The 12376-nt window shown below is 36.2% G+C and overlaps 1 protein-coding gene across 11 annotated transcripts in view; it reads left to right on the top strand.

Moving 5' to 3' along the window:
• Positions 1–12376, top strand: part of LOC145294110 (membrane-associated guanylate kinase, WW and PDZ domain-containing protein 1-like) — a 664188-nt gene that overhangs the window by 576321 nt on the left and 75491 nt on the right. For all 11 annotated transcript variants that reach the window (XM_080141199.1, XM_080141205.1, XM_080141202.1 and 8 more), the window contains 2 exons: positions 5132–5234; positions 10601–11760. In XM_080141199.1, the coding sequence (XP_079997325.1) occupies positions 5132–5234; positions 10601–11760 (1263 nt within the window). The remainder of the gene's footprint in view (positions 1–5131; positions 5235–10600; positions 11761–12376) is intronic.

The following is a 12376-nucleotide window of genomic DNA, read 5'->3' as shown; positions in this document are numbered from 1 at the left end:
TTTGTGCAATATTCTTTATCTATATAATTTTCCTATTTCAGCTTACCTATGTTTGGCCAGCATTACCTGATTATGTGAGTTGGTTTCTGCGCTTAAGGATTTTCTTTAAATTATTTCAGCTTATTATTATTAGAAATATGCTTCTTCCAGCTGTATATATTTGTTAGTACATATGATGACCATATACTACAGACCCCCCCTTCACACACACACACACACACACACACACACACACACACACTCAAAGAAGACGATAATACGTAGGAGGATCGTCATGACGACATAGTATATATTATACTGAGCCTCTGGAAGGATGATATCATGACAACAGAACAGATACTAATCTACATCTCTATAAAAATAAAAAAGGGTAATCCCTGGGAGGATAGTGTCATGACCACAGAACAGATACTACACAATTATTCTCATTCCCCCCCCCCAAAAAAAAATGATGGAGGGATAGTATCACGACAACAGAACAGATGTAACACTACTCTCCCCCTCTCCTCAAAGAAGGAGGAGGTAATGCCTGAGAGGATAGTATCATGACAAACATATACTGCACTATTTACTCACAAAGAAGACATAATGCCTGGGAGCATATCATCATGGCAGCAGAAGAGATATTACCTAATCACCCACTCTTGAACTGAGTATTGCAAGAGTCTGAAATAGTCAACGAAATTGAACCTTAATATTAGGTTGGTGCAAAAATGTTTTTTATCAGACACACACACACACACACACACACACACACACACACACACACACACACACACACACACACACACACACACGTACGTAAAAAAAAACGACATTATTTTTGCACCAACCTAATAAAATAGTGTCAACTTCAGATAAAGAAGTAATACCGTGGCCTCGGACAAATACCAAATCTTCATTAGTAGATTTACTTTATGGACGAAAGCAAAATGTTTGTGTATCCCTGAAAGGTTTTCCTTATGAAAAAAAAAAATCTATTGAAGTGCAGTCCTATGTTTTGAAGAGATAAAAAGAAAGTCAGATGGAGTTTTTATTGATAAAAATCTTACGATGTCGTTGACATTAAATTAAGAAAACTTTCTCTCTCTGTTCACTCATCTTGATTTTCTTGATAATTCAACACACAACCTGTTTTTTATGAAAATAAAAATCTTATTTAATCCAAAAACAGTTTAGCAGTTTAAACATTATATATATATAATTATATTTACAGCTGCATGAGTGCACGAATTTCAGCGTGTTTATGTTCTTCCTCGTAAGAATCTGATTGGTTAGCTGAGAATTCGACTGTCGTCGGTTCTAAGTTTTAGACTGACCTAAATCTACGAAAAGCCACAACTTCAGAAAAAAAAAAAAAACCCGAAAAACTAACAAAGAATTACTTCTCTTGAGGCAAAAGTTTTACAGTCACAAAGATAATATTTGTGTTCTGCTATAAAGTTGGTGTGAGGCCATCTTGACAGTCGAGCCTTTCATGAATTTGCGTCTGACAAGAACGAGCGCTTGCTTCATCTTATTGCTATGAAGACAAAGTTTGTGTTGTCTTCTTCACCTGCAAGTTGGAATAAGCGAAATCATTGATAAGATTTTTTAAAAAAAAAAAAAAAGGCCCATCTTATATTTTCGTGAATACGCACATAAAATTACTTGCGTTTCTGACTTCTTGAGATGAGGATTAAGAAGTCATTTTATTTGGATTATTTGGACTACTGTTCGCATCTTGAGTGTCATTTTCACGTTTTAGCCACTTTAACCTCTGACCTTCTTCGGATGTATCTTGTCAAACTCTGGAATTCTGCATGGAATTTCAAACATCCTTTTATTTAATCTGTAGGTGTAATATGGTAAAATTCATATCTAAGTTACACTCTTCTGGCGGTTGAAGATATGTAAAAAATACAGTTTCAAATTACTTAATACTTCTATCTGGTTATGGCTGACTGAACAAGTGCATGATACTCTCTGGATTTAATAAAGGGGTTCATTCGAAGTTCTGTGCAGATTCTCAAGTTTGACAAGGTACACTTGTAGAAGGTCGGAGGTCACATCGATGAAAACATTGTGAAAATAACATTCAAGATGAGAACAGGAATCCAAAGAATCCAAAATTACTCACGTTTATCCATTTTGAGGCTCTTAAAGCCCATGCGTAGGTGAGGCCCCAATTTGAGAGCTTTGGGGGAATGTGGAGTTATCTCTTGGGTTGCCATTACTTCTAGGTTACATTGTTAAGGTAAGAAAAAGTGTCCTACGCAATATTTTTTTTTTTTTTTAAGGAGTCACCACTTATCAAGGCCTGGAGACTACTCGAGGATAAGGATTACTAAGCGTACGGTGGTCAATGAGACAATGTCGTAATAATTGTTAGTAGTGGAAATTTGGCAAATTGGATTACTTAAGGGGAACGGCTCATAAAGAACTTGTTTACGTTAGACTTGAAGACGACCATATTATAGTCAGCTGGAAAGCAGGCAAAAGGAAGAGAGTTCCACAGGTGTGCTGTTCTAAGAAAGAAACTTTGCTCATGGAATCTATGATTAGGTTTAGGCATGGATAAAGAGTGGGGGAAATTATTGATAGTGTTTTCAACTAGACGAGTATTTCTCGTGAAAGTTTGGCGATGGGGGGGGGACCATAAATTGGAGCTCAGACGAGCACTTGCCATAAAAATAACGATAAAACAGATAGGCTCGCAACATCTCTTCTGTGAGAAAGATGTTGCAGTGAACACCTACCCAGACTTTATTTTATTATTACCAGACAGTTGTATTTGATCTTAACACGTATCTGGCTTTTATATAACTTTTGTTTTATGGTTTTGTTTTATGGTGTATCAACTCTTTTCGGGTTCAATCATTTTGACAAAATTTTTTTTTTTTTTTGCTTCAGGTTGCTTATATCTTCAAATATTTATTTATGGTGTTTGGTTGTTTTTTAGAGAAAAATTGTTGATTTTGTTTTGGGCTTCGCAGAACATGATTGAGTTTTGGAAAGGGGGGGGAACAATAATATCAATGTTTGGTGCATTTAAATAAGGAAACCGAGATCTTCAGACAGCCTAATCTGGTAGTACCAGATCCTGTATAGGTAGAGTATTGTATCTGTAGTACTTTTTCAAGCAGTAGAATTGGTTGAATTATTCTTTTGAGTAGTTGAATGATCAAATTTTAATCCGCAGTGGTAATACCTGTCAAGCTATTGATTGAATAGAATTACAATACTACACTGCTTCTGCCACTTATGGGGGAGGTATTTATCTCTACCCCACTCAGAAATTCATCTTTTTGGAATCTTTTGACTTTCTTTTTTGCCTACCTTATTTGCTAACTCTATCAACCACAAAACTGCATTCAATGATGAAGTGTAGTTATTCCATAGTTACGATTATTAGGTCAGCTCTAATCCGGAGTGGTGGTACTTGTAAGAGTGCCATCTATGGGTTACCTAGAATGTGTCTTTGACACAGGACTAAACCTCTCTGGACACCCTTGGGCAAGGTGTTTGCTATTCATCTTTGCCAGCCTTTCCTAACTTTTTATCAAAATCTTCAAACCTGTACACACAGAGGTTGGACAAAATAATTGGAAATACCTTATGAACCTATAAAAGTAATTAAACCTATAAAAATGGAAAAATTACCAAAATATTGGTTTCATGTTTTCAGCAAGATACAAGTCTTTCTGGTGTGGTTTCAGGAATGTCTACAGAGTAGAACTCTTGAGAGAAAAAAATATTCTGGTGCAGGACCTTTGCTCCCCCCCCCCTTTACAAACACTGGTCATATGTAGATAATTCAGTTGCACTAAATTATATGTTTCGAGTAATAAAGAATATGGTGCTAAAAATTTTTTTAAAATACAAAAAATCTTTTATGATGTATATACTATAAGAACAAAGATGCTATATTCCAAAACTCACGTAAATTGATCAAGTAGTGTTTTTTTTTAATTAAGTAAATTAAATTATATTAGGAAGCCATAAAGAGGCTGAGAATGGCCATATTGTTTTGAATTCAAAATTCAAGGGTGACAATTCAATTCGACTACAGAGATTTTGTTTGTATTTCAAAATAATTAAAACTTTCTAATCGCTTAAATTGTAAAATTTGATTTATAAGAATTGGAATGTTGTAATTTATTTTGATCAAAATTGGAATAAGGATTCTAGACATCTGGTTTTGATTTTAATCATCATAAGGGAACATGAGAGTGGTGCAAAACCTTTTTTCTAATGATTTTCATGGTGTTTGTTAAGCTAGTCGACAGACGACTTTTTAAAAATATATTGTTTTAAGCAAAACATTACTTGCTTAATTGTCATGTCGAAAATAGTAATATATCAAAAAATTACGAAAATTCATCGGATAGAAAATTGTTTATAGTTAAAAGTAATTTTTATGGAAAATTGGGAGAAATTAGATTTTCCCTATATGTGAACACCTGAAGATTGCGAAGGCATACTCATCTCCCTTTTTGCTACTTTAATGGCTGACGTTTTGTTTTAGCCGATAGCGATAGACTTTTTTGTTACTAAAAACACAATAGAGGTTGTTCTACTTAATGAATTTTCGTAATTTTTTGATATATTACTATTTTCGACATAACAAGTAAGTACTGTTTTTCTTAGAACAATATATTTACAAAAAAATTGATCTATCAACTCTATCTTAACAAGCGGCTTTTACACTTAATGTAAAGTTTTCCTTTTCTTATACACCTTTTTAAGATGAAATGCAAATATATTTCCAGCTTAAATGAAAAAATAAAAAATTGTTTTTTTTATTTATCCGATTTCGATTCTTAATGAATATTGGAATGGAAAACTTTAAAAAAAATGGAGTCTGAGTTTGTCACACATTTCCGAATCCTAGGAGTCTGAATTCGAGCTTATATCTTCTGACTCCACAACTTTAGTTTATAAAGACTGTTTTCTAAATTACTTTTCCACATTTCTGTAGCAACGTTTCCTAACGTTTTGTTTTCTATGTTTTATGACTGAACTTTTTGTTTTCTATGTTTTATGACTGAACTTTTTGTATTTTATGTTTTATGACTGAACGTTTTGTATTTTATGTTTTATGACTGAACATTTTGTATTTTATGTTTTATGACTGAACTTTTTGTTTCAGGTGAAATCAAGCAGCGAGGGAAGTCGCCCCAAGAATCAAACGGACAACAGTAATATTCCTGGAGCGTACTTCTTTAGCAGCAGCAGCCAAGAACAAGTCTCTGGTGAGTTATGAGAACAGAATTCTTACAATGTATTTCCGTATTGGCACCAGTGATCCTTTAAGGAATCTTGCAAAAGATGAAGCTATCAATCTCTCTCTCTCTCTACATATATATATTAGCAGGGAGACCTGACGTTGCTCGGAATTGAATGATGATCAACGAATCTTTCGCACTCCCTTATTTTTATTGTCATCGAAATCGGTGAAATTGTCAATTTTTAAATCAAATCGATTGTCTGCTCTAGTTGGGGACCCATCGCAGTGCACCGAGAGGAAGCTTCAAATGCCTCCCCGCAGTGACTAAGTTCACAATACATTGTAGTCGCCATTGCACTGTAGAGAACCTAGTTAATTTTATAAAATTATTTCGATATATAATGGTTCGAATTAAAGTTTAAAATGCAAAAGTCAAGTATCAGGCTTCAACTGTGCTCTAAATAGAAACATTCATTTTAAACGCACTCTTTCCATATCAAAGAATCTACTATTGTTGTTTTATATGCCAGACCGTTCTGCTTGTGCGGTAATAAAACTTTTCAAATGTACTTGTGATGTTAGGTTATATAAGGTGTTAACTTTGATCAAAATCGTCTGTTCCTTCTTTCAACAGACTTTTTCGATTATCAGTACTTATCAAAGACATTCCAATACAAAACCTAGTCAACGTTAACTGCAAGCAAAACAGTTGAAATTAACGTTTATATAAAGCGTAAATGTCAAGACGGCGAGAGTGATCTTATGATGACAACATCATGATCTGCGCATGTAAGCTTAAGTGACCAACTTTAATTTCAACTTTAAAGTGCTCAACAATAAGAACCGAGTTTTTAAAGGGGCTGACTTAATTATTATTATAATACTTTTTTTAATACCTACAGACACTAGTGTTTCATCCTTTCGGGAATCATCAGTGCAGGGAGTTACGATTATGATATGCTATTAAAATAGTTACAAACTGATACCACTTAAACGATGTAAAAAAAATATTGTATACAGAAAACAAGAAAAATATAAAGTTTGGTAAATGTGTAGCTTTCCAGCTCAACTTTTATCGGAAAGACGATATGGAGTAGTTAAAAAAATGTTATACAATATTCTTTTTTTAATATTTTCATATAACTCACTAAAAGTCTTTGCTTCTTTTCATTTTAATTATTCTCCATTCCAAGTTTTATATCGACCAGCTTTACAGACGTCCATCTTTAAATATGCCACTGTGTCAGCTAATTCACTAATTTAAAAAGTGCCTTTTTTTCCTAGTACATACGTAATACTAAATTGGTTTTAATCCCAATACATTCTGCATTCCATAATCTTAAAAATAAAATTTCGATCAACTGTACATTGCCTTTGCAATATAACAATATGGCTCAGGAAACTACACATTTACCAAAAGTTTTGTGTTTACAGTTTGAAAAGGAAAAAAAAATGGTGTGTTTATTTTTACATCTCAGTAATTTCATACTATTAACAAACTAAAAAAAAATGTTTATAACCAGATTAATAATAATAAACAAGCATTTACTTACTATAATACTTTTGGAACTCTGACGCCACCCCCTACCACTATACTCCCACATTTTCAAAAAAAAAAGAGCTGCTTCAATTCCTTTCAAAAAGGAGTAACTCTTTCTTACGGCACCGTAGTGCAAAGGTTATTTAGTTCTGTCCCACTGCAAGAACTCAGACACCAGGATTGAAAAGTGGAATTGAGAAGTCAGCGCCCCAGAGGAGGGGCACTGACCTGCAAAAAGTGCCTGGGCAGCCCTGTCGGCATTCCCCGATGAGGGCGCTTCAGGCGATTAGCATAGCAATAAACTAACCCTTCTCAAAAAGAGATGGCAAAGCCTGGGAGGGTAGACCTCCTACAACTGCACTGAACTTAACTCCCACCGCAAAATCTAAAGTGTCCAGGTCATTATAGTAATGGTCTAATCTTTGTTGATTTTGGGGGCCTAGGATAAAAAACCCTTGCATATCTACGATACCATTATGAAAATGTAACTTTTCATTATGGGTGGGAATGTCACTTTAAGCGTAAGATCATATTACATATATTTTTACATAATCTTATTAATTTTTTAATATTTATTAACATTCTTTTTTTTTTTTTTAGATATAAATTCATTAACTGTTGTATTTGACTTCTATTTTTAATTTTTGCTTGTTTAAAACTACAGCCTATTTGCAACATTTTTTGGTATATTCAAAACGGTATTAGTGTGTAGCCGTCATAAATACTAACATTTATTTTTCTCTCTTGATAAGCAACGCCTGTAAGGTGATTTAGCCCAACAAGAACCCATCAGTTTCTAGAGAATACAAATTTCAACCGACCCTTGGAGAAGTACTTCAGACCCCTAGGATTTAAACAATAAGAGCTTCCTGACACCACCTTGAAACAATCACGTTGACACACCGGTTCTCATCAGATCACAGAAGTTAAGCGATATTGACCCTGGCCAGTACCAGATGGGTGACCATTTGGGAAGGCGAGGAGCTGTATGTACCGCAAGAAAAAAACTACTTTATCAATTTATGTAATTGTGGTTTACAATATTTTTTCTTTTCATCATACAGACGTTTCGTTATTTTTGTTTTTTCATGAGGAGGAATTCTAGGGAAGCGCCAAAGAACTTTATTTTCCTTTCATTTGACATTTTATTACAAAAATATTATCGGACTTATAATCTGTTAAAATAGTCTCCTTTAACAATTGTCAAAAACTCAACAAAGTTTTAAATCGAACATTCTTTTTTTTTTTTTTTTGAAAAATTTAACTTTAAAATCTTATAGACTTTTATGAGTGTTGATATGATTGATGTAATTCTATTTAATTTCCCATTTATATTTCTGCTTCTCCCTCTCTCTCTTCTATCTACTCTTCGTCCTCCATTTATCTCTCTCCCTCTTTCATCTACTTCTTCCATCTACCCCTCTTTTCCTCCTCCATCTACCTCTCTCCCTCTCTCCTCCATCTACCTCTCTCCTCCATCTACCTCTCTCCTTCATCTACCTCTCTCCTCCATCTACCACTCTCCCTCTCTCCTCCATCTACCACTCTCCCTCTCTCCTCCATCTACCTCTCTCCCTCTCTCCTCCATCTACCTCTCTCCCTCTCTCCTCCATCTACCTCTCTCCCTCTCTCCTCCATCTACCTCTCTCCCTCTCTCCTCCATCTACCTCTCTCCCTCTCTCCTCCATCTACCTCTCTCCCTCTCCCTATCTCTACCCCTCTCCTCCATCTACATCTCTCTCTCCCTACCTTTTCATCTACCTCTTTTTCTCCCCCCCCCCATCTAACTTCCTCTCCCTCCCTTTCCATGTACCTCCCTTTCTTTCTCCCTCCCTCCCATGTACGTCTCTCTCTCGCTCTCTCCCCATACACTTCTCTTCCCATCTACTTCTCTCTCCATCTCTCCTTATCTACCTCTCTATCTCTTTCTCCCTCCCCATCTACTCTCTTTCTCTCCCTCCCCATCTACTCTCTTTCTCTCCCTCCCCATCTACTCTCTTTCTCTCCCTCCCCATCTACTCTCTTTCTCTCCCTCCTCATCTACTCTATTTCTCTCCCTCCCCATCTACTCCCCCTATCTTCTCTCTCTCTCACTCCTATCTGCTTTCTTTCTTCCTCTCCGTTGGCTCTCTCTCTCCCCATCCACTCTTTCTCTCCCTCCCTCCCCATCTGCTCTCTCTCCCTCCCTTCTCATCTGCCCCCCAATCTGCCACCTCTCACTCCCCCCATCTGCCCCTCTCCACATCTACCTCTCTCTATATATATCTCTCCCCATCTGCTCTCTCTCCCTCCCCATCTAGTCTTTCTCTTCCTTCCCCCTCCTCTTACTCCCTCCTCATTTGCTCCCATTCTCTCCTTTCTGTATCTACTCTCTCTATTTACTTGCATCTACTCTCTTTCTCTCACCATTCCAACATCCACACACTCTCTCTCTCCATATAACCCTAAATCCCTTACCCTATTTATTCTCTCAGTGTCCTTTGCTTTCTCTGTCCTTTGCTTTCTTTATCTTCAAAAAGGAGAAAGGTGTAAGAGGCAGCCCTACAGAAATTAGTTTTCTATCAAGATAAATAGAAGGTAGAATTAGGTAAAGACAAAATGACCCTGATTGTTTTGGAGGGTGGGTGGGTTACTACTTATATTTAGTTACCATAGATTGTGAAATACCTATCGGCAGAACCAGCAGCAGCTGTGGTGTTTGTTAGTAGACTTGTAGTCCGCTTTATATATATATATATATATATATATATATATATATATATACACACACACACACCTATAAACTCCAACAGATCTACCCAACTTTCCCCTCTGTACCCCTGCTGCCAAACAGCACCAATCCTAACAACATCAGCTTCAAAAGCATCTTCGTTTTCTGAAGAAGAGAATGGTAAGTAAAGAGAGTGAAGGGCTTGAAATTCTTGCTTTCACCCAACCAATTCTTGAATGCAACACAACCAAAAATCTAAAAGAATCAGTTTGCATGCAGTTGCTATTCTGTTGAGTCTTGAGAAAACAAAGCTGGGACCTTTTATTTTTTATTTATTTATTTATTTATTTTTTGTTTCTGTTTCTCCCCCCCCCCCTCTGTTTATCAGGAGAAACATTTACTATCCTTCTGCTACAAGCAACAATGAGTTTTCTTTAATCGTTTGTAGCCAAGGTGGTTAACTTGAAAAAATGTAGCAATTCAATAGAAACTTGGACACACCTTTTTTTGATGCAAGAATTTAGTCCACAGCTCTTGGAAGAGACATTTTATTGTTATCCGTCTTGGAAAAGGATTTTCATTTTTGATGGGATTATCTATGCAGTTAAATACCAAATCCGATTTTTTCTTCTTTTTTTTTTTTTTTTAAAATCAATCGCTATCTTTGCAAGTAGACAAACATGATCAATTTTTATCTTTGTTTTAGGAGTTATACTCCCCGCTCTAAAAAAAAAAATTGGAAATATCTAAATTGTCAAAACTTTGAAATCACTGAACAGGAACAAAAAAAAAAAATTGCAAATAAATCTTGACGATTCATATTCCACGCTTTTCGAACAAATAATTTTTTAAACTTTTTCATTTAACTGCATGAAAATAATCAAAAGCTAGGTGGAAAAACAAAGCACACTCTCCCCCCTCGAATATTTAGAAATACTTTGGGAAAAAAAAAAGAAAAAAAACACAAAAAAACCAATGAATCATGACGATTCAAATTCAGCGCTTTTGAAACATGTGAATCTTGGAAACTTTTTTGATTTAATTACGTGAAAAAAATAATCAAAAAACAAAAAAGAACACCCCCCCCCCAAAAAAAAAATGCAACGTTGTAATTATTGTTCGTGTTTTTATTATGTTTCAGATCGTGAAGATGATGATGATGAATCTGATCTCCGAGCCAAAAGTCCCATGGGGATTCCAAGTTTACGGAAAACTGCTACCTCAAGCGATCAACATTCAAAATTTATCTCCGAACTTCGGCCCAAAACCCCGACACGGACGACTGGTCTCAAAATTGACAGCCGTCATCGGACTGCTACGATTGGTCGGCCTCCTTTCAGCAGCAATTTTTCTAAGAAGTTTGATATTCGAAAGGATTACCTGTCGTCAAGCGAGGATCACTGGAGTTACAACGAGCAGAGATCTTTTGAGCGTGATTACTATCCTAGCTACGAGTACACCACCCGACCACCTCCTGGGCCCCGCACGGACCCTTTCAGGCATGATTACACAACTGTATCTCGAGCAGATAGCAGATTTCGAACGGACTTAGCAGCTCAAAGACAAAACACTATGCAGAACTTCCAACAGGAATACGACCGGTCTCAGCGTTATGATTATAGCACTCGGGAAGGAATCCGGCCTGGACAGTTTCGTAGTCGAACCCCAGGACCCGAGTTAATGAATCGGTCACTTTCTGGTGAATCACGACACGAACCAAGTCGGCCAAAGACCCCAACAGCCCAAGAGATGCGTAGTAAAACCCCAATGCCAACTAGCAGTACTCATAATAACCACTCTGGGATTTCTGATTTCGGTTTAACATCTCGCTACCAGACATCAAATATAAACTGGAGCATGAATGGTCACAGACAAGCATTTGCACACAAAGCGTGGGCTTACAGTAGTCTTGACCATGGTCATACTTTGAGAAGAGAGACATCATTAGACAATCCAGCTTACACTTCTTTTGATCGGAGCTACCCCAATAATAACTACAGCTCCAACCTTCCAGGAGGTCAGGGGTCACCGGGAATAGGCGCTGGACGCCCTTCACGACAGAGTACTTCTTTTGAAAATGAGGAGCCAACTCCAAGTAATCTCACTCGGATACCAAAACGCTATCCACCTCCTTCCTCTAACTCATTTCATCATCTTCCTGGCAGCCAATCTCCACGTAGTCCAAACAGGTTTCCTGATTATGACGAAGGACTGCGTCACATGGAGATGTCAGTTATTTTGAGAAGACAGGAGAGTGGTTTTGGATTTAGAATCATTGGCGGCACTGAAGAAGGTTCACAGGTAAGTTTGAAAAATGTTGTTGTTTTTTTTTCTTGATTTTAAGACATTTTTTGTTTCAATGTTTCACATGGACTACTTCTTTGGTTGATTTGAACATAATGAATTATGGGATATATATTCTAGTTAACACAGTAATGTGCGCGCATGTTATTTTGATTTTGATTGAACCAGAGGAGGGTTGCTTTCTCAAGGAGGATCTCTGGACCTTTGAATGAATTTCTAGCTGTGGTAAATGTGTCAATGCTGTGATTCAAAGCAAAATTAGACAGGTGCTACACTACTGTATTCTTTTTTGTGTAACTTTCTAACACCGTTTTCCTATATGTGCTTCAGATCATGTTTTAATTATTTTTTTTACCAAATTAATTGAATTGGGTCTATTTATAGTAGTAGATATTTTTTGACTTTCAAATTACTTTCAATTTAAATCAATAAATAAATAAATTCAATAAAATAAATATGTTAATTAAATTGAAAAACGTAAAACAAACTTTAGTGAGAGAATATTCTTTTTTATTTAATTTTTAAAGTTTATATTTAACTTTAATTGTTATCGTTGTGTCAACGATAAAAGTTTTCGCTAATGGGCTGGGAGAACAAGGTTCAATCCTCGCTC

Source organism: Euprymna scolopes, chromosome 15, assembly GCF_053919585.1.
Source record: "Euprymna scolopes isolate OS-2025 chromosome 15, ASM5391958v1, whole genome shotgun sequence".
In the NCBI taxonomy this organism is placed as follows: Eukaryota; Metazoa; Mollusca; class Cephalopoda; order Sepiida; family Sepiolidae; genus Euprymna; species Euprymna scolopes.
Note: the sequence above shows the minus strand (reverse complement) of the source record. Positions and strands in the feature narration are given on the sequence as shown.